The following is a 22,788-nucleotide window of genomic DNA, read 5'->3' as shown; positions in this document are numbered from 1 at the left end:
AACAGGCAATGTAGGATTAGGTTAAATGAAAGTACATTACAATAATATTGTTTACAAATAAATGTTCAAGTTCATTTTTTACTTTTATTCTTGATCTGACCCATAAGATGGTTGAACTTTTGATCAGCATGATGAACGTCTTTTTCAAGAAAGTAGTAAGCTCTTCCTGAACCTTTTGTTGTGGGAGGGTCAACGATATTAAAAATATTTTGTAGTGGAACAAAACAAATATCTTCTTTTTGATGTGGCCAGTAAAAGGATGGAGCTGGGCCAAAAGGATGCATAAACTTGATTGATACATCACACTCGTCTTCATCTTTGGAAACCACAAGTCCAAAAAACCAATGGTTGTCATATACGCAAGCTACATAAGAGTTTGTACAAATTTGTACCATACTTAGTTGCTCAGAGCGATTTCGTTCCCCACTGAAGTTAAAAATCAAAGCATAATCTGAATCTGAACTTATCCTTTTTGTGCCAACTTCATTTTCAGACAGAGGAACAAAGCAGTGGAAACCTCGAGTGCCTGGTATTGTTTTAGCTTGTGAAAAACGCTGCTGTAATTGTTGCCTGCAAGTGAATAAGCTTTCTTTTCTCAGCAAGTAAAAATATATATTTTCTACTCTCGACTGACAAAACTTAAAAGTTTTGTCTACAGTTGTGATAGTGTTGCCAGGGCCAAGTTGCAAACTTTCTCTAGTTAGAAGACGTTTTACTGTTCCACCTATTCCATCACAGGGAGATTTCCCATGACTCGTAGCAAAAAATGACCAACATGCTTTCAAGTTGAAGTCTTTTTGATGGTGACACAGATTTAAAAAGTTTTTGCAGTTTTTATATTGCGCTGCGCAACCATCAGTAAAATAATGAACACTTTGAATTTGGGGAAATTTTTGATTTAAAAATTGAGCAACAATTTTTTGAGTTTCGTAAACGAAACTTACATCATGTCTGTGACAAGTCATCTGAAATTACACACAAGCTTGACAAGTACTGTGAGATCTTTGCCAGGCTCTTCACAAGTGTAAATTACCACTGGGTGGAGTGAACAACTGTCTTGCGTCCAGTGGTAACCCTGGACTTCATTCTGGATAACATAGGAGAAGTTTTCACTGAAGTCTAATAACACAACAGCTTCATTTATCTGAAGCTGTGCTTTTAGGGACTCTTTGAGATATTTTGATTGAGACTTTGTTATAAAAGAATGAGGAAGAAGTTTTACAAGACTCTTCACAAGATGTTCTACATATTCATGAAAGGGAACTGTAACTGAAACCTGCTGTGTTCTATCAGTAGTTACCCATGCACTGTATGTAATTTCATCTTCTTGGTCCCATTCTTCAAATTTTTCTAACAAATGTTTCTTAAGATTTTCACTAGATGTTGAACACTTATCGCAATGTCGAAGCATACAGTCTCTATTGTTCTTTGAGCACACTAAGTAGTCCATTAAATCATTGTACGTTTCTTCACTGTCACAAGCATTAAGAAGCAACACTACATTTTGATGAATTGCACAAACGCAGACAGAATGAGAGCCTGGAGAACCTACTGGCACACACCATTTGGGACGCAACCAACAAAATTTCGAAATCCCAATTTTTGAAGCAGGGTATTCAAACTTGAAGGTAGCATAAAGTTCATTCAGGTTACAAAGCAATAGTCTTTTTTGTTCATAAACATTTTTGGTTATGCTAACTTTATCTTTTTTCCCTGGCATAACACGAGAAAATTCATCGTTTTGGTAGAAATTTTTTACCAAAGTAACTGTTCCTTGGTCTAATGGTTTTCCTTTTTTTGGATCAGGTAAAGCAATGATACCATTTTCATTTAGTAGCTCTCGTGCTTTACGAACTGAGTATTCACCAACACTGAATTCTTCAGCAACCTTTTTTCTACTCCACGAAGTTGGAGCGAGAGTTAGAAGCTGAATTCTCTCACGGCGTGTAACTTGTGTTTCCAATTTTTTTTTAACCAACTCAACATGCCTGTCCATGTCATTAGCTTTTTCTTGAATACATCTTGGTATTTTTGCATCACATTTTACTGGGGAAAATTCTTTTTCTAAAACTTTACTTACTTTTTTCTTTAAGGTTGAACAAGCAGAATCTAACTTCCGTTTAGCGTAACTAGACTTACTGTGGGATGGTATTGCATGTAGTTTAAATGGAGATTCTCCAATGTCAGTTAAAGAAGTGTTGATTTCTTGTAAAAAAATTTCTTTGTTTAAAACATTTTCAACTTCACTTATGTCTTCTTGAAAAGTGTTAAGCTAACTTTGAACGTGGACATTAAACCATTAATATCGGGACAATAGACTAGCTCATCATCTATGTTTTCAAGAAATGAGTTGATGGTTTCATAAGCAAACCATATGGGTTTGTAGATATCACTTGAGCTCGCACCGCTGTGGATAGAATCCTTTAGGCTTCCTTCACACGGGACACTCTGTGTCCGGATTCTGTGTCCGGACTCAGAATCTTGAGCCACTGGGCACCCAAATCCGCGGGACACTGCAGGGACACGCTGTGGCTCTGACGTCATCCAAAACCATCCTTTTTATCTGTATTCTTCACTCGTCAGTCAACATGCTTGAGCCAGAGGAGATGGTTGCACTTGTATGTATAATTTCAAATTGTTTAAAAAAAAAGAAAATAAAACGTAAAAGAAAATTATGGGTACATCCAATTATATCCAGCAGACAGGGAAAAGGGATTTTTCATACTGTTTTTAATGATCTATTGGAAGACGAAAAAAAATTTTTCAATTACTTTCGAATGTCAATTTCATCATTTTTTGAACTGTATGAGAAATTAAGGATTCCGCTGACATTTCAAGATACAAATATGAGAAAATGTATCCCTGGAAAAGAGAGACTAGCTGTGACTATTCGGTAAGTAAAAAAACAAATACTTGTTTAATTTAAAAACTTATATTTTTATAAAATAATAAACAAATAGAATACTAGATACATAAGTATTGAAAACTGTGCATTAATTAAGTAGGGAAATTATAGAATCATCAGACTCAGCAGTCATTGGTGAGGGTGTACATGTAGACTGAAGAGATCTGTTATCACCAGTCTGTGAGTAGTGAACCATATTTCCAGTTTCATTAGAATAACCAAAAGGCGCAACTTGCGATTGATGAGGCACTCTTGCAGGATAATGAAAATTTGGAGGTGAATTCATAGGAAAAGATGGAAAATGTGTTTGTGTGGGAGGGAGGGGGGGACTAGGTGCGTTATATTTTGCCAAAACTTGAAAGAGATCAGACTTAGCAAAAATTTTTTTATGTTCTGGAACAGATTTCAAATGGGCATGAAGTGAGAGCAAAAATAATTTATCATCATCTTCCTCGTCTTTCCGCAAACGTAAATTCATTGACTCCCTCAAAGTTTTGTTGAGAGCTGCTAATTGATCCTCGCTCTCAACCACATTTTGTTTCCTTTTTCTACTTTTACTTCCTGCAGAAGAGCTTTCGGGCTTATCTGTAGACGTCCCTGCCTGAGGATTAGTTGCAGCGTCGTCCTGAAGAAATTGTGTCGACTGCTCATCAGTTCCTTCGTCAACTGGTTCCAAACTTGATTCAGTACTACTTTTCTGAATGGCAGGTTTTAAAAAGCTTAGAATATCGAAATATACATAAGTTTTTCGGCTCGATGCTGCATCACCTGACTTACTTTGTTTTTGTTTTGCTAGTTCCCTTGAATAACTATTTCTCAGACTCTTCCACTTTCTTTGTATTTCAGCACCTAAAAACTATTGAATTTTGTTTACAATTATAATTAAGACATGTTTATACAAAGTTTAAACAAAATACTGCGTTTTGACGCAATCAATTCTTTTGTTTCAGATATTTGGCTGTCGGGTGTTACTTTTCGGACATGTTCTACACCTACAGAATTGGCTTATCAACAATTTCCAAAATTGTGCACCACACTTGTCTACTGATCTGGAATTTAAGATCTGAATGGATTCCTTTACCAACTGAAGAAAAGTTTAGGAAAATCGCAGAGGGGTTCAAGCGAAATGCCAACTATCCAAATTGTATAGGAGCACTAGATGGTAAACACGTTAGGATAATTAAACCCGCTAATTCAGGGTCTCTGTATTATAATTATAAAAAATATTGTTCAATTGTTTTACTCGCAGCTTGTGACAGCAACTATCTTTTTACTTATGTCGACATTGGATCGTATGGAAAGGATTCGGACTCAGGTATATTTCAAGAATCCCATCTTTGGCGAGAAATACAATCAAATACATTGAATATTCCTGCATCAGTAGCTATAGGAAGTAATCAAAATGAAAAAATTCCATTTGTTTTTGTAGGAGATGAGGCATTTGGTTTATCTAAACATGTTATGAGACCTTATCCTGGAAAATGCCTAAGTGTGAAGAAAAGGGTGTTTAATTACCGTTTAAGTAGAGCACGAAGACATATTGAATGTGCCTTCGGAATACTTTCCAATAAATGGCACATTTTTCACCGGCCGATAAACGTAGAAGTAGATTTCGCTAATTATATAATTAAAGCATGCGTTGTTTTACACAATTTTATAAGAACAAGAGATGGGTTTAACTTTGATGATACCCTAACCTGCCCAGGGTTATTAGATATTCCAGATGAACCCGACAATGGTAACCGCCGGGTGCAACCAATGAAAATCAGAGAATCGTTTGCTGACTATTTTGTTGGTGAAGGGAGTTCGCCATGGCAGAACAACAGAATTTGACTATTTTTGTGTATTTTTATATATTTACTTCAAAATGTTGCATTTATTTAGCCCACATAATTTCACTAAGTAGTAAATTAATTTATGCACATAATTAATTTAAAAAAATGTTTCTTTCTTTACTTATAATATTCCTGATGTAATTTTCATTTTATTATTAAAGTTTATTTACTTATATTGAAATAAAAAATCAACAAAAAAGTGTACAATTATTATTACTTACTTTTTTCCACTTTCTTGTCTTGTGGGAGTTCCTCAAAACCTTCTTCCATCTCAACAAAAACTTCCAGCCAGCACTTTTGCTTAACTATTTTATTGCTGTATTCAGCTAAGTTATTATCCCAGATCGCTGGTCTTTCCCGAACCATTTCAATGAACTTTTCTATATCGAAACTCGCCATAATGTAGAAATAAAATAAATAAAATGAAAACAAAATAAATATATAACAGAGAAGCGAATGAAGAGTTGTGTCCCGTGTGAATGCTCTCATAGAACTGAATGTAGGAGAGGGGCCGAGAGAATCAGACAGTGTCCCAGCCACCGCCAATCGGGACACCGACGGGACACTGCCGGGACACAGAATTCAGCGCCACCACACGCTGAATTCTGTCTGAACGCTCCCATCTACTTCTATATCGAGACGGTGGCTTGGGACACAGAATCCGGACACAGAGTGTCCCGTGTGAAGGAAGCCTTACTTTCTTTCTATACAATCTATAGCTCGACATAAGTGATTCCGTCTTTTTCTTTAACTCAGCTATAGGTATATTTAAGATAGCACTTATGCGTATCCAGGAGGGCGATTCACGTTCTTTTTAAGGACACCAAAAGTAACCTCGCCTTCAAATTTATCCTTACCTTCGAATATTTCGTGAAATGCAAAATGTGAAATTTTTTTTAAAACTATAGTTACATTGAAGAAACAAACTTGTTTACAAATAATACAGAAAATGAGAGTAAACAAACAAAGACAATTCTAGAAGAGTGTCTAACCTAAACAGTACATAGCTGGTATTTAATTTTGAATATCTCAAATTTATGAAATAATAACATGTATAACAATTTATGAAATAATAATTGTAAACGTTCTTAGTCATTTAAAAGAAAATAATATTATGAAAGATAGTTTTTTTCTGTTTAAACAAAATTGTGGTTACGTGAAATAAGCAAACTTACATTAACAATGCAGCAAAAGAGGGAAGGCACATACACATGATTAAAAAGAGTTCTAACGTAAATGACACTTGTATGAAAAGAATGTATTTTGTAAAGTGAGAAGTGATTATCTGATTTCTGACACGTCTTCCTTCAGCAAGACGTGTCCTCGGAAGTTGGTGGTCTTCTGCAATGGGTAATGGGTTATCTATTTCAGGCATTACCTGATCTATCTCAAGGTCCATTCTACTCATCGATTGTGCAAAACGACACATATATCATCATTTATCATTCATTATACACATAAATTCATTTATTCATTCATTAATTATCATCATTTATTATTAAACTATTCATATGTATATCTAATTCATGTTATGGGCGTGATTTTACTTGACATTGTATAAAGAATTACCTGCTACCAATCGAGGACTCTGGGTTGATGCATGGGGATTACAGTCTGGGAAATGCATGGAGTTGTCCACTGCGCGAGGAGAGGTCGGCGAGGTAGGAGGGGAGGCCACGGGGTTCAAAAACTCTCCCCGCACACCACCAGTACCATCAGCGTCATCCTCCATCAGTGCGAGAAGAGATCTCTGTTAAAGAAATGAACATGTCAACAAAGTATCTTATGAAATTTCTTTATGTTTGATTACACACATTATGTAAACTAGCAAAACAAGTGGGGCTAAGGGCCTTTACAAATGAATAAAATACTTACGTCGTCAGTCGGAAGGTTGTCGGGCACACTGAGTCCGTCGACAATCAAATTGCCCATCAGACTTAGTACCTTCTCCTCTAACGCAGTCAGTGAACATCCGGTTCTCTCTCTGCATTTTGGATACCTTTGACCTCACATTGGACTTTAATGCGGTCCACACCTGAAACCAATATTACATTACAGTACACAAATCAAATACACAAGTACTATTCTGCATTGATAGAATCTTACTTTTTGTGGACCAGCATTATTTAATGTTATGGTAAGGTTTAACCAAAATGCAGCTAGAGCGTCCTTCCCATTTTTACCTACAAATTTGTTGGCTGCAAATGCTGACTCTAAAATCATGGCATCTGCCATCATCATATACTGAATATATATACCGAAGTACGCGCGGACCGTATAATTTTATTTACGGATAAACTGAAAGATAATGCAACGACATATTATTTAATTAAGTACACACTTTTCTTAGGTTCTAAACACAAAAGCTAAAAAATAATAATACAATAACTGTCTAGCCTTATACTTGAGTTTTAAAAATTTCTAACCTCAATTTATCTTTTGTAGACCGATAAAATCGTTGTCAATTCCGTTTTGAGTCATTTATATGCTTTTAATTACATTATATAGAATATTAACTTACCTCATTCCAATTTTTAATGAAAAATATCAACAAGACTAACTGTGCCGCCATTACTGAATGCTCAAACTAACTTGTTTGGGTTGTTGTTGACTGTTGAGACTTGACGTAAATATGCAATGGCGGCTAAGATGGCGGTAATCTGGCGCGGAGTGAATTGATAACAAAGTTCTAACTATATAGCTAGGTAGGGTACCTATATACAAAACAAACGTAAATCTTAGATAAACGGCTTTATTATGATGTTTAAAACTAAAATAAGTAAAATAAAGTTAAAATGCATTATAATATAAAGTGAATGTTTTAAGAAGTTTTGTTTATAAACCTTGCGTCAATAGATTATATTCTTGTTTTCAAGCAATCTCTTAACATCTCTTAACCAGGTCTCTCCGAAACCAAGCCTGTAAGGATCGTGAATCGCTTAACGGTCGCACATGTGTTTATGGTTGACCTTACAGGCTAAAAGAATCCTTTCCTTACAGCCGACGGCTATCGTTAGCGAACGCTAGCCATAGGCAAAGTCCAAAAGAACGTGAATCGGCCTACAGGAGACTCGTGGATTAGCTCAGTTTGGGTCGGCGTCATGCCTTTACACGGGGGGCAGGTTCAACAATTCAACTCCACTCTCTCGTCAAATGAAACACTATAATGGGATGATTTAGAGAGTATAACACAAAGGGCACATAATATTCATCCTAAAATAAATCCTGACTGGTTGAATCCAACCAATCTATCTCCCATTTTGGTTCGTCGGGCAGACGTCTGAAATGCTTTTAAATAGGCACATAGTGCACATGCGGAATCGTGCGCATGCTTGGCTGGGCGATCTGATGGGGCCGAGCGGAGAGTGGAGAGTGTGGCCAAGATGGCCCACGACACACGAAAACCGTTGGGTTGCTGGTGTCGGTGCGCGGAAATGGATGCGCACCATTCTGCTCCGACCAGTTCTGCGTCGAGTAGTATTTCGCGGGGCTTTTAAATGTGTTTAGAGAATTCTGTTACGTAACAATTTGTACTGGCGCATCTTCCTTCCAATTCTTGTTTTGAAGTTTTTAATTTCTTGACACATGTTTCTATTCTGAATATATATTTTGCAATATTTTCTTCATTTTTTCTACTTGCAATTTTGTACTTCAATAAGTAGGTGCGTTTGTCTTTTTGATTCTCCGAAATTAGTTTTTAAGAATTGTTTTAGTCAATCAAAATTTTCTATTACTTTATTGAAACGTGCCGTTTGTGCCTTGCCTGTTAACTGTGACAAAATATAGAAGAGCAAAAGCTGTTTTTGGTTTTCATTAACCAACTGGATTGCTCTTTCACAGTTTAGTAAAAATGGGGTTAGCTTGTCCCTATTACCATCAAATGGGGATATAAATTTCATCAATATTGCTAAACTTGCTTCTCTCCCCTTCACTTTGAAAAACTAAAGTTTACGTTTACTTTGAAAAATACCCGCACCGTAAGTTTACGTTTACTTTGAAAAATTAAAGAAAAGTTTTTCTTCTCTTTTTTTATGATTCTAAACAATTTAAGTTGAAATATCACAATTATTTTACTTTTATCGAGATTTTTTTCTTGCTTCTAGTGTTGGATTTTTAAGCAGTTCGATTTGAAGTTTTCTAGTCTGCGGACACCGTCTTTTCAGTTTGTACTTGTCAATTTGTAAAAAATAGCTGACAGTTGTGTAGTTGTCTGCATTCTGAGAAGTTGTTTTCTTGGAGGGTTTATCAGTCTCTCTTAGGTAGCTCTCAGGTTCTTTTGCAGATTAGGTCTTGATGACTTGGTTTCAAGGGCTGCAACGTGTAGTTGTGGTCCTCTTGGAATCGTCTGCTTCGATTTGAAGGTTGTCTGGAGTCCCAGTAGATGTAGACTTCAGTTGGTTGTACTTGCGGTAATCGATGATTTTATGTTGATATCACAATCCCACTTCTGACACTGATGTTTGTTGATGTCGAGCTAAGTGAGATCTACTTTTTAGCTCCTTCAAATATCTCCTGATATTTGTTAAATGTGAAGAGTCGGCTTTCGGGATGTGATACACAATAAGTAAGTGCTTTATTAAAGATGTAATCAAGTTTATTTAGTTTACAACAATTTACAATTGACAAGTTTCAAAGTTATAATGTTTATGGTATATAACATCGAAAAGGCGAATGACCATGTTTGGTGACTTGTATGTTTATTGTTTTTATTACTATTTAGTTTTATTGCGTGTAAAAATATCCTTGAAGTTTTGTGACGCAGATATAATATAATATTTTACTGGGATGTGGTTTTAGTCGTATCCTTAAAGTAGCTTAACTTCGTGGTTAATTAATTAGATCATCGTTGAATAATCCATATTACATATAATTAGGTAAGCTAGGTACATTAGTATGTTGGGGTACATAACAGTACCGAGGTTTTCTTTAGGCTCTTACAAGGTAGCTCTTATCTGAGCTAACAAGCGCCTTTCGAAATCCAATAGCTCAAATTCACTTTTTAAATCTTTGACAAGCTAAAGTTAAATCTATTGACCCTGTACCAATCCAATGTATTTCCTGTGAACAATTCTATGGAAGAAATGAATAGATCAGAGGTACAAGTTCTTGTATACGTTATATAAATCCGCCAACGCAAGTGGTGCTGTCAAATGGATGTTCCATTTATGCACAGGAACACAATTCACGGACGAGATCTGCGAAACCTTATCGTCCTTCTGTTCAGGTTCACCTTGCTGCTTTGTAGCCACTTTACCTGGCGCCTTGTTGTTCTAATAGAGTCAGTCATTAGTATAGTAGTCATCTGTAGGATCTTGGTAGTGTGACAATGAAAGATAATGATGGTGTTGTGTCTATATCATACCACACTGTGGTACCGTAAATGTGTTAATTGTTTTTCTTCTGCATGTCAAAGAGCAATTTCCTCTACAAATGCACAAGCATTTCCACCATGCCAGCCATAGTTCTAGGAGCTGACTGCTGATCTCCCCGAGTAGATAAATAATCAATGAAATCCTTGTTAAAGGTTATCTCTCTGAATCGGGAAAACACTGCGATACTGCTCAATTGTGAGAATGTGCGAATGTGAGAATGTGTACTAGCCAGAGATGTTTGAGCCGGATAATTTAGACCACATTAACATCCTTGGGACTGTGAACTCAGTTGTCTGGCCAGGCTTTGTCTTTATAAATCCAGTTCCAAGCTCTGCCCTTTTCGACAATGTTCGTGATTTGAGCAAGAATGCCAAAATCTTCCTTGAATGTTGCCATAAGAGAGTGGTAAAATACCTGAGCAGCTCCTTCTTGGGTGTGTGTGAGCCTGGCATTTGGAACTTCATACCCATTATTCTCTTGTAACTTCATACCCATTATCTTCTTTTTACCCCTGAAGAGCTCTGGCCAAAGTGCTTGAGGATTGAGGATCCGAGATTGCTGGCGACCATAAGTTAAAATCAGCACATCTCCTAAAGCTGTCACTAAATTACTCGTGAAATGCCACATCTGCATTCCCAAACAATTATATTTCTGGAATGATTCTACAAATTGCAAGATTCAACCTACCCACACCAACTTCACATCAAAACACCACAAACACAAAACCTGGTAAAACAGGTAATGTAAGGCAGCCATATGTAACGATTGATTTTAACATCGCTAAAAAATATCTAGAACAAGGATACAAACTTAAATGAAATATTCGTTTTCTATAAATATTTATTATTTATTTATATAAAATACAGCATGAGACCCCTTAATAATCTTTTAATTAAAAAATAATAATGACTCAAGGTGTGCCTAACCTCGATGAAATGTTAGAATGTCGGTATTATTTTTACTAGAAACAACTAACATGGTGGTTTGATGCTCAGTTAAGAAAAGAATGTGGGTAGTAACACAATTAAATCTTGAAATTACGAATCATTACTTCATAAATAAATACGGCTCCAGTTCCATGTAAAGTAGATGAAACAAAAAAATTATCCTTAAGATTGTAATAAAAGAAGTAATACCAAAATGCATGTTGAAATTCCGTGCCGACCGCCATTTCCACGGAGCTCTTTCCTGCGTACGTCCGCCGCCAAGCACTGGGGTACTTGATTATGCCGTTACAAGGTGAGACAAAACAGAAGGAGTAGGTGATGCAGCCGGTTTGCGTGCTTAATTTGCAGATCCCGCAGGCGGCTCGTTCGGTTGATAGTTCATTTGATATTGACCCTCAGAAGGTGTAGCAGACGGTTGTTCCATGGTTGGGTTTTGTGTTAAATATCTGTGATTGCATGTTCTATACATAATTATCTTGAGTAAATGATAACACGCCTGCTTGAAGCTCTAGAGTTTCATCACCATGGAATGATGTTACGGCCGGTACACCTAGCCTAGAAAAGTGACGCGCTGCGCTGGCCATCCATCCATCCGACAGTAAATGGTGTCGGACAGGTGTGAACAGCTCCATACATCCACTACAGCCGCTAGGTCCGCCTCGGTAAAGGATTCCCCGAAACACCACTATGTTTTATGTAACGCTTGTGATCAATAGTTCCTCTTCTGATCAGGCGGCTTAGCATAGGAAGTCGATATAGCCCTATAGCAATACGATATCTTTAAAATACATCATCAATGAGCACTTAACGACATAACAACCGACGATTGTTAAAATGGTCAAAGTAGCGACGGTATCGTTAAAATTGCGAGCATGAGAATGTATCGATAGGATAACTTCCGACCGACGGTTGCTAAAATCCCGCCGAATATAACGTGGGGTCTTGAGTGTCAGTCAAAACTTTGGTTGGCTGTCGATATACGTATTTTTTTAATAATGTCGTTCATTATGCAAAATTTCTGGTTCAATGAAAGGAGGCAGGTTAGGGAAGATCGTAGGATTGAAAGGCGTCGTTTACGCAATCAATTGAATCCGTTCGAACTTGCAGAGACGGAATTCAGACAATTGTTTCGAATATCGCGTATTATGGCTAGAGATCTCATTGATCAATTAACTCCTTTTCTAGTGTCAAAAAATACATTAGGACTTCCAGTATACATTAAAGTGAGAGTATTAAATATTATTGATATCTTAGTAAAACAAAAACACAATATAAATCTATCCACCACTGGAACGACCACGTGAAATAAATAAATTTGCTTCGATTGCTAGAGATTTCAAAAAATCATAACTTCGAATTTTAACATGGAAACATAAAAACTTATTAAAGTGCTATATAGTCATTATGCATTGACTATATAGCACTTTACCTGTATTTATCCGTTTATATCATATTCGTAGGATTTATAAAAAAATAGTAAATATTTTGCCAAATCACTAGATAACTGCAATGTTTTTTCAGTAAAGCAATCTGAGACATTTAAAATGGCGCAAATATATTGCCAAAAGCGATCTAGTGATTAAAATGATCAAAAGTGAAGTTTATTAATTAGTTGTATTATGATGTTGACAGGTACTCGCACCCATCAGCTTCTTTGCTACAGGGAGCTACCAACGTGGAGTAGGCCAAGATCACTTCTTGGGGGTCAATCCGCACCAAATCATCCAGAAAATTTTGGATTTGTCACCCACCATCTCAGATTTTGATGAAACTTTAAATTTTTAATCCTTCCATATAGATAAGAAAATATACCAAATTTTACCTTCCTACCTCAACTCGTTTTTTTATGGGCAGTTGAAGTTTGGGCAAAATAAGCGTTTTTACATATTCCGAGCACTCCGGAAGAGCTTGTACCTTCAATGAAAAAAAATTGTATCTTTGTCATTTATAGTGCAAATGCAATGAAAATTTTCAATATTATCAAGAAAACTATGCTGATTGCAGAAAAAAATAAATAAACCCTTTACATTTATCTACTTGACTTTAAAAAATTACCAAAAGTAATTTTTTAAGTAATTTTTGGGACGGAAAAGGTACTTTACAAAAAAGCAATATCTCGGGAAGGTACAGTGTTAATGTAGTAATTTTTTTTTTTATTCATATCTACAAATAGCATAGAATCACATACAAAAATAAAATTCATGGCATTTTACTTGCTTCAATAAATAAAATCCATTTTAAACTTTTTTCAAACTTTATGTAATTTTTTTTTTATTCTTATCTACAATAAACATAGTACAACCTAAAAAATAAAACTCCTGGTATTTTGTGTGCTTCACAGTGTAGAAACGTTTTTAAAATGAGAAATCTTAATCATACAGAATTGTTCCAAGTTTTTTAAAATCTAGATACTGTATTTGCAAATAAAAAAAGTCAAACTTATTCGGTCCTTTACAACATGCTGGTAAGCTTGCAATGTAAGCTTAAGGCACCAACAAAATAATGTACCTTGTTCCTTACCCTGAATGCATACACCATAGCAATATTTTATAACAAGATCAACTTTTTAACTCTTTTCAATACAAAGTTAACTCTTTAAAAAACAAATACAATAAAAATAAAACAGGCAATGTAGGATTAGGTTAAATGAAAGTACATTACAATAATATTGTTTACAAATAAATGTTCAAGTTCATTTTTTACTTTTATTCTTGATCTGACCCATAAGATGGTTGAACTTTTGATCAGCATGATGAACGTCTTTTTCAAGAAAGTAGTAAGCTCTTCCCGAACCTTTTGTTGTGGGAGGGTCAACGATATTAAAAATATTTTGTAGTGGAACAAAACAAATATCTTCTTTTTGATGTGGCCAGTAAAAGGATGGAGCTGGGCCAAAAGGATGCATAAACTTGATTGATACATCACACTCGTCTTCATCTTTGGAAACCACAAGTCCAAAAAACCAATGGTTGTCATATACGCAAGCTACATAAGAGTTTGTACAAATTTGTACCATACTTAGTTGCTCAGAGCGATTTCGTTCCCCACTGAAGTTAAAAATCAAAGCATAATCTGAATCTGAACTTATCCTTTTTGTGCCAACTTCATTTTCAGACAGAGGAACAAAGCAGTGGAAACCTCGAGTGCCTGGTATTGTTTTAGCTTGTGAAAAACGCTGCTGTAATTCGGCCCCTTAGGGTCAAAAAAACGTATCTTATTTTTCTCTACTTTACAGGAGAGCAAGAAAACATAGTTCTCAATTAATCAGTGTTGTATAGTTTTAAACAAACGAAGCATATTAATAATGTCTGCTCATTTAGTTAAAGGATGGTATTTTGTGCTTGTGAACATCTTTTAAATATAAAATAGTAATTCATTTTACCATCCGTAACTCAGAATCGATAAAAAATTGAGTTACGTTTTTTTGACTCTAAGGGGCCGAATTGTTGCCTGCAAGTGAATAAGCTTTCTTTTCTCAGCAAGTAAAAATATATATTTTCTACTCTCGACTGACAAAACTTAAAAGTTTTGTCTACAATTGTGATAGTGTTGCCAGGGCCAAGTTGCAAACTTTCTCCAGTTAGAAGACGTTTTATTGTTCCACCTATTCCATCACAGGGAGATTTCCCATGACTCGTAGCAAAAAACGACCAACATGCTTTCAAGTTGAAGTCTTTTTGATGGTGACACAGATTTAAAAAGTTTTTGCAGTTTTTATATTGCGCTGCGCAACCATCAGTAAAATAATGAACACTTTGAATTTGGGGAAATTTTTGATTTAAAAATTGAGCAACAATTTTTTGAGTTTCGTAAACGAAACTTACATCATGTCTGTGACAAGTCATCTGAAATTACACACAAGCTTGACAAGTACTGTGAGATCTTTGCCAGGCTCTTCACAAGTGTAAATTACCACTGGGTGGAGTGAACAACTGTCTTGCGTCCAGTGGTAACCCTGGACTTCATTCTGGATAACATAGGAGAAGTTTTCACTGAAGTCTAATAACACAACAGCTTCATTTATCTGAAGCTGTGCTTTTAGGGACTCTTTGAGATATTTTGATTGAGACTTTGTTATAAAAGAATGAGGAAGAAGTTTTACAAGACTCTTCACAAGATGTTCTACATATTCATGAAAGGGAACTGTAACTGAAACCTGCTGTGTTCTATCAGTAGTTACCCATGCACTGTATGTAATTTCATCTTCTTGGTCGCATTCTTCAAATTTTTCTAACAAATGTTTCTTAAGATTTTCACTAGATGTTGAACACTTATCGCAATGTCGAAGCATACAGTCTCTATTGTTCTTTGAGCACACTAAGTAGTCCATTAAATCATTGTACGTTTCTTCACTGTCACAAGCATTAAGAAGCAACACTACATTTTGATGAATTGCACAAACGCAGACAGAATGAGAGCCTGGAGAACCTACTGGCACACACCATTTGGGACGCAACCAACAAAATTTCGAAATCCCAATTTTTGAAGCAGGGTATTCAAACTTGAAGGTAGCATAAAGTTCATTCAGGTTACAAAGCAATAGTCTTTTGTTGTTCATAAACATTTTTGGTTATGCTAACTTTATCTTTTTTCCCTGGCATAACACGAGAAAATTCATCGTTTTGGTAGAAATTTTTAACCAAAGTAACTGTTCCTTGGTCTAATGGTTTTCCTTTTTTTGGATCAGGTAAAGCAATGATACCATTTTCATTTAGTAGCTCTCGTGCTTTACGAACTGAGTATTCACCAACACTGAATTCTTCAGCAACCTTTTTTCTACTCCACGAAGTTGGAGCGAGAGTTAGAAGCTGAATTCTCTCACGGCGTGTAACTTGTGTTTCCAATTTTTTTTTAACCAACTCAACAAGCCTGTCCATGTCATTAGCTTTTTCTTGAATACATCTTGGTATTTTTGCATCACATTTTACTGGGGAAAATTCTTTTTCTAAAACTTTACTTACTTTTTTCTTTAAGGTTGAACAAGCAGAATCTAACTTCCGTTTAGCGTAACTAGACTTACTGTGGGATGGTATTGCATGTAGTTTAAATGGAGATTCTCCAAAAGTGGTGATAGGGCAAACTACCGTCAGCAGGTGCATAAAACTGTTTATGAAAGTAGTTTTAGAACATCTGTTATGAACATACAAAACGTTAATAAAAATAAACATTTAACACACAAAGTATATAAAAAACTTATTATCTTGAAAATTATAAAAAAACTTAAAAACTAATCGTATTCATCCTCCGACTCCAACTGCAACGTATAGTTGGGCGAGTTAGCAAATGATGTTGACGTTTGTTTCGATGGTTGAGTTTGTCTAGAATTAGAAATGTTTTATTAGAGATCTCATTCATTCTACTTTCATCGTACCTCCTAGCTGGACTGCTTGCCTCTCCAAGGACAATTGTTAATAATCGTGTTCCATCCCTTGTGAACATACTTCGCAATCTCTCAAGTGACTTATTAAATAATGCAATATTTAATTTAATTTGTTCAGTTTTGTACATTAAATGTTTTTAAAAGCCTGTATAGATGTATAGCAAATAAATACCTCGCCAACTGTCGTTGGAGTAAACAAACCCTTTCACGTTCCACTGCCGTGTATCTCTGAAACAAGAGATGATAATTCATTAATTTACTTACTTAATTTACCTTCTATAGTAAATGAGTTATTAGTGCCAGTGAGACGAGACCAGAAAAGCACCATGTCTATGTAGACACTGTATCTTGCCCGGTCTCGGGGTGCCCTGACAAATAATTACAAAAATGAACAGGAAATACCTCAAAAATGTCAGCAAATCGATCCATTGAACTCTGAAATGATAAATAACAACTCATTAATTTAATTTAAATAACAATAGGTAGTCGACATACTAAAAGGAAGATTATAAATTAATTTATTCATTTTGAATTTCTCGCCAAGCTGGATTTTACATGTTTATTAATTTTTTTTAACACAAAGAATATCTAAACAAACAGAAAAATAAAAACTCCACCGCGCAAAATGGAAAAATAGTACATTGGGAATAGTACAATAAATAAATGAAATAAGTCAAAGCTGGGCATTTTATTTTGTTCTACTAAGATTTAATTCTAATTTAAAAGTACAGTGCCACACTTATAAGTTGGCGGTGGCCTAAACATGAATTGACGCTATTTCTCTATATTTTAATCTGGCAACTTACACGTGTAGCGCTGTATTTGGGAGTGATTCGAACAGAAATAGGAATTTATGAATAGCTCCCACAAGCTCCTTGGATGATTGGTTATTAGCCTCCTGCGCCATCATCATCCGAACCCCCACATCTGGCTTGTCAGTTAGCTTCCTCTTCTTGCTCGGGCGAGAAGGGGAAGCTAACTGCGCCGTCTGTAAATCTGTGGGCCCTTCTCCAACTTCATCGGAATACTGTAAAACACACAAATAATTCAACATCCTGCATTATTAGTTCAGGTCCCTCTCCTATACAGCTTTCTGGAAGTCCGCTGCCCTCAGAACTGGCTCTGCCGATGATGTTGATGACCTTCTGTGTCAGGTCAGTTAACACCGGTATCTCGGCAGTGTTTCCAGTCGTGAGGGCAGCTCGCTTGGCATCGGCGTTTTGGGCGCGCGACTTACATTTTAAGTCACGCCATGTCTGTAAAATGTAAAAATAATGTCAGGTTAAAAGTGATTTACGGTCTTATATCAAGTGTCTCGATGATAGATTATATTAGAAGGTCAGAAAAGTTTGCTGCAACCAGTTTGTATAGGTAGGTACAAATACTCACTGTTTTCCACTGCTCGGCTGACTTAGCAGGACCCAATTCTGCCAGTTGTTCCGCCAAATTCCGCCACATTTCCTTATTTGTTTGGGAACCCTGAGGTCCCACAAACCTTCCAGCGGCGAACTCCGAATGGTCAGCCATATAGCTGGTTAGCAGATCCATTTGACTGGTCAAATCATAATATCAGCATTTTGAATATCTTAAAATACTGCATAAATAAATAACTTACCCAGCTACCATTGCTTGCGACATCGTAAAATATTAAAAAAACACGGCGGTTAAAATGGTCACGCTTGAAATCTGACGTTTGACGTCTATCCAATTCATAGACAATTCCGTCCCAGTATTGCCAGCGTATATGGATTTGTATTTATTGCCTTATCGATGTCGTTAGAGATATCAATAGCGTTCTCATGCTAGGGAAGTCGTTATAAAATCGTCGGTAGATACGCTTAGCAATCCGATATCGTTAAGTTCGATCGATTCTCATGCTAAGGCCCCTGATCCTGAATTAGGTGAAGTTTTTCTGACACCGTTACCATTGGGTTTTTATTGTGGGTAGAAATACTGAAAATGAATTCAAACATATAAAACAAATCTTTATCTTTTACATCATTTGATGTGGTCAATAATGGTTTATTTGTTGTAATAAATAGGCGATTCTATGTGGGGTCTTTTAACCACAGATAGCAAATGAACCAGGTTTGTGGTCAGTAATATATTTATAATTGCTTAGCACGCATTGAGCAACTGATATTACTAATTTCAACTTTACAAACTTGATTCCGGATTGAATGGATCATCCGGATTATTGTCATTTGGAGGAGTGGATGTTGAGTTGTCATCACTATCATTATCGTCTTCTATGTCCTCTACAGCAGTCAAAAAAACTGTTAAGGCATTTCTAAGGACCTGACTCAATTCACCATTTCCTTCCTTTAGTGCTGCATAAGATCCAATTCCAGATATCATGTCTTTTTGATATTCATCTATCAATGATAAGAGATAGGGCTTATTAGCTACTTGAGTGTCTTGTCCTCCTACTCCCTTATAATTGATCAATGACTTCTTTCCGTTAATGGTGATTTGCATTTGAACACATAGAAATGCCAAATTGGGATAATCCGTTGCCATTCCGGCAATCTTGTACCCGATAAGCTTATCATCTTTCAATGTATTTAGTGAATAACTTGATCTCAGCTCCTATCTTTGCATGTTTCCTGGATAAACTCACTTATAGAATCACATATTGATTTGACCCCTGTTAGGTTACGATACATGACTTGACGAACTAATGGTGCTATAGCAACATTTTCAATGTTTAATGACTCAATTAATGTAACCATATTAGTAAGAAGGATATCTGGTGTCAACATTGAATGTTTAAAATAATACTCAATGTAAGACCACATTCCTGTAATTAGGGGAAGATTAAGAGTAACTCCTAAAGTTGATTCAGATGGAGAAAACTTCTTCAAGCTTGTTCTCTTCCTCTGTATGTAATCATCATTGCTATTACCTGCCTTTATGAATGATACCAGTATTGCCAGTAGGTTCATTTCTATATCTGCTTTAAATGTTCGCATAAACAGAGCTGAGACATACGTGATAATCTCATCTAGGTCATAGGGAGTCTCCTTATCATTGATGAGTCCCTCAATAAAAACAGCTTGTTGCTGACTAGGAAGTCTCGTTGCAGGGTTAATTCGATTCAGATCTATATAATCATCATCAAACATGTCAGGCTGATCATTAATGAATGTAACAATAGCCGATACTCCCTTCCTTAAAACCACCTCCAAATCAATATTATTCTCATCTGACTATTGTTCAAGTACCCAGAAAATACCTCAGCAAGATAATGGGTTTCTTCCTGTTCATTAAATGATTGAGAAATCAGGTATGAGACAAGATTATCTCGAGAAGCCTTGAATTTCCCATTGTTGTGGGAAATTTCAAATCCCTTGTACAAGACTTAAGTCCTTTGCACATTATGCAGTTCTGTGATTTTGATTTCTTCATATGAGTCAGTTGGTATCAAAACTGGTCAAATCCACTTTAGGTGAATTTTCAGGAAACTCAGATTTTACTATATGGCAACACCGTAGAAAGTAACAAATTTGGCTGCGTATTTAAATAGGTTTTATAAAAATGATTAACCATAAAATACTTTATATTCTATACAAAAAAACTTGAGTTTTCAAGTTTGGATTTGACTTAGTTTGATAGTGAAATGTGGATTTGTCCGAGTTTGAGAGCAAGTTTAGTGGATTTGGCTTATTTAGAAAATAACTTAAATAAGAATCAGGGGTCGAAAACCTAAGGTACTAGATAATAAGGTCCATCAACATGTGTCAAAACCTGAACTTATACACGGTGTCCGGAAACTCGAGAACCACTCACATAGAGAACCCAAATAAACATAAAGATTTTAAATTTAAAATTAAAAAAAATATATATATTTTTTAAAAAATTCGGCTTCTTTAGGGTTAAATTTTTTCAGAAACGCGGAAATGTCACGATGACAGATGACAGATACTATTCTAAAATTATTTATAAGTTGCTAAATCTAATCTCTTTTCGTGTACATAGTTTATTTATTTTCATCTCTAATTTCACCTCTTCTAAGCATTACAATTATGGTTAATTAGCGTACCTGTTTAGTTTGATAGCAGCCCGTCATCTCGTTGTTTTCCAAGGCAAAAACACAACACAAACATTGTCCCCAATTTTTCAACTTTATCACAATTAATAATCAAGGACATTGGAGGTTACCCACCACATTCCCGCCATGGTATAATAACAGATGGTTACTCCTTCAAGGCTCACGCAAGGACTCTGATTTTTTTGGAAAAAGAACGAATCTACATTTGATTTTGAACGAATCTAGACCCCCAGTGTCCCTGATTATTAGCGTATTAGATTATTAACAGGTATTTCACACACTTCTTATTAACACACTTCTTATTAACACAGGTATTTCACACACTATTATTAACCCATTGGCATCCGAATTGTTTAGCTAAAAACTTGGCCTTAACATCCGAATTAATTTTGTACCAAAAGTTTTAAATCTGCAGTGGTGTACTAAATCTTATATAACTTTTAAACTAAAAATGCAAACGTAACAATTTTTTTTTAATTTACTTGTGCATAGAATCAAGGTATGTAAAAAATATATGCAGTGTTTAAAAAATATATATATATGATTAAACGAGGATATAAATATATTTTTTTTATAAAAACCATTTTTTTTTTTTCATTTTTTTATAATTAGAGTAAGAAAAGTTGTACATTTATCATACTTATTACCATAATATACATTTTTTTCATTAATATATACTTATGACTAAAAATTAAATTTAGTATGATAGTCCTCAAAACATTCAGGGACGTGGAGGGCCACTTTGCATTCCCAGCGCTCGCCAGACCTTTCATTCCTGGCCCGACAAGCACGGCATTGCCGTTGCGGTAGTTTCTTTCCACCAGGGCCAGGAGGAATATGTGCTGGAAAGTGACCTCCCTGACATCCCTCAAGTCTCATTGGACCATCTCCCACTGAATGTCGCCCAACCCAACTTCCATTAGGAAGAGAGATCTTTTCCTAAATCTGTTGACCCTAAACTCATTGTAGTGCAAGGAACCAGAACTTACTTTCTTATAAACTTGATATGCAAAATATTTTCTTGTACCCTTTGAGATACCTACGCATGATGGGAAATGAAGCCAGACCTTGCCTTTATTGTAATCAATAATAGCACGGGGTTTCATGATCTCCTCTTGGGATCGATGACTCGTTTTGCCTGTAGCATCCATAGAGATGCCTTCATGAATGGTGGACAAGACTGTAACAGGCTTCTTGTCCATCCACTGAAGAGCCATCATACCATGACTGTACAGGCAAGTCGCTGCACCTCTCGCCAATTTCTTTTTTCCCTTCATATCCGTAGGCATATTCTTACGGTTGGTTGGCACTGTACCTACAACGTTTGTTCCTTTTTCTTTTAGACTGAGGAAAAGATCAGGAGATGAATACCAATTATCCACGTACAGCGTGTGACCATCCAGCGTGTGACATATCCAGAGAGAAGATGGTGCACAATCGCTGAACTAGACGGAAGGTTTGGATCTCCTTCTTTCTCCCCAGTATAGATGCTGAAATCGAAACAATAGCCTGATCGAGACCGGGCACGCTTACTAGGATTATATTGGATATAACATAAGCGTCCCCGGAATTTCATCAAACTTTCATCGATGGAAAGATCAAAGTCTGGTTTATAAACACTGTCTCTCTCAGATGAGTAATTATCTTTGGGGTTTGCCATATTGTCTTCTGCAAAGTGAACATACCGAGAAATAGATACAGTTCGAAAGAAAGGTGTCTCTATCACCTTTCTCTTAGTCCAGTATAATTGTAGGGAGAACTTTTGGCATGAAGCCATCAGCAGGCACAGAGCGAAGTAGGACTGCAGCTCAGCGGAAGTCACCTCCGTCCATCCTGGGTCTGGCTTGACCGCAATCCTTTGGGATGCATATCTACAATAAAAATTATAACATGAAAAACGTATCCTTTTTGGTTTTTGACAGCTCAATTGTAAAATCAATTTTCTGCTAAAAATGTACACATTCATTCACAGTATTTCGTACAATTACACGAAGCACATATTAAAAAACTAATCTTATGAAAAAAGTATATAACTATATAAACATGATGCTAAATTAGTTTACGGAAAATATTTACGCACCGATTTGTTTCGACGACAATGGCTGCCCAAAATGCCGCCATGAAGAATTGTAAATACGCCGTCAACTCCGTCTTGTCACCTTCCAAAACCTGTAAAGTACTTCTTCGTAATCCTGGGTTGCCGGTAAATGGAATCCGGTTGATGTTTGGAGACGAATTCCACGTCCATTCATCAGGATTAGTAGTTTTACGACGTTTTGCTGGAGGTATGGAAGCCGA

General features: G+C 36.1%; 1 protein-coding gene and 1 long non-coding RNA gene across 2 annotated transcripts; both read right to left on the bottom strand.

Annotated features, from left to right (window-relative positions):
- Positions 1 to 5,612: 5,612 nt before the first annotated feature.
- On the bottom strand, positions 5,613 to 12,697 carry LOC149414521 (uncharacterized). The gene is made up of 2 exons (XR_016304152.1): positions 6,616 to 12,697; positions 5,613 to 6,490 (listed from the first exon to the last, which is right to left on the bottom strand). It is a non-coding gene; the product is annotated as an uncharacterized LOC149414521 (long non-coding RNA).
- Positions 12,698 to 14,032: 1,335 nt separating this feature from the next.
- LOC149414520 (uncharacterized) lies at positions 14,033 to 20,779 on the bottom strand. Its single transcript, XM_089644033.1, has 2 exons — positions 17,829 to 20,779; positions 14,033 to 17,695 (listed from the first exon to the last, which is right to left on the bottom strand). The coding sequence occupies exons 1-2, from the start codon at positions 17,985 to 17,987 to the stop codon at positions 17,456 to 17,458; spliced, it is 399 nt and encodes a 132-aa protein (XP_089500159.1). The 5' UTR covers positions 17,988 to 20,779; the 3' UTR covers positions 14,033 to 17,455.
- Positions 20,780 to 22,788: the final 2,009 nt, after the last annotated feature.

This window comes from Hesperophylax consimilis, chromosome 20 (genome assembly GCF_061612785.1).
Source record: "Hesperophylax consimilis isolate HC1 chromosome 20, BYU_Hcon_1.0, whole genome shotgun sequence".
Lineage (NCBI taxonomy): Eukaryota > Metazoa > Arthropoda > Insecta > Trichoptera > Limnephilidae > Hesperophylax > Hesperophylax consimilis.
This window is presented reverse-complemented; position numbering and strand designations above follow the sequence as displayed.

Coding starts and splice junctions, on each gene's coding strand:
- LOC149414520 (XM_089644033.1), bottom strand. CDS start 17,987: ATGGATCTGCTAACCAGCTATATGGCTGACCATTCGGAGTTCGCCGCT. Junction 17,696..17,828: donor CAGCCGAGCAGTGGAAAACA/GTGAGTATTTGT, acceptor TACATTTTACAG/ACATGGCGTGACTTAAAATG.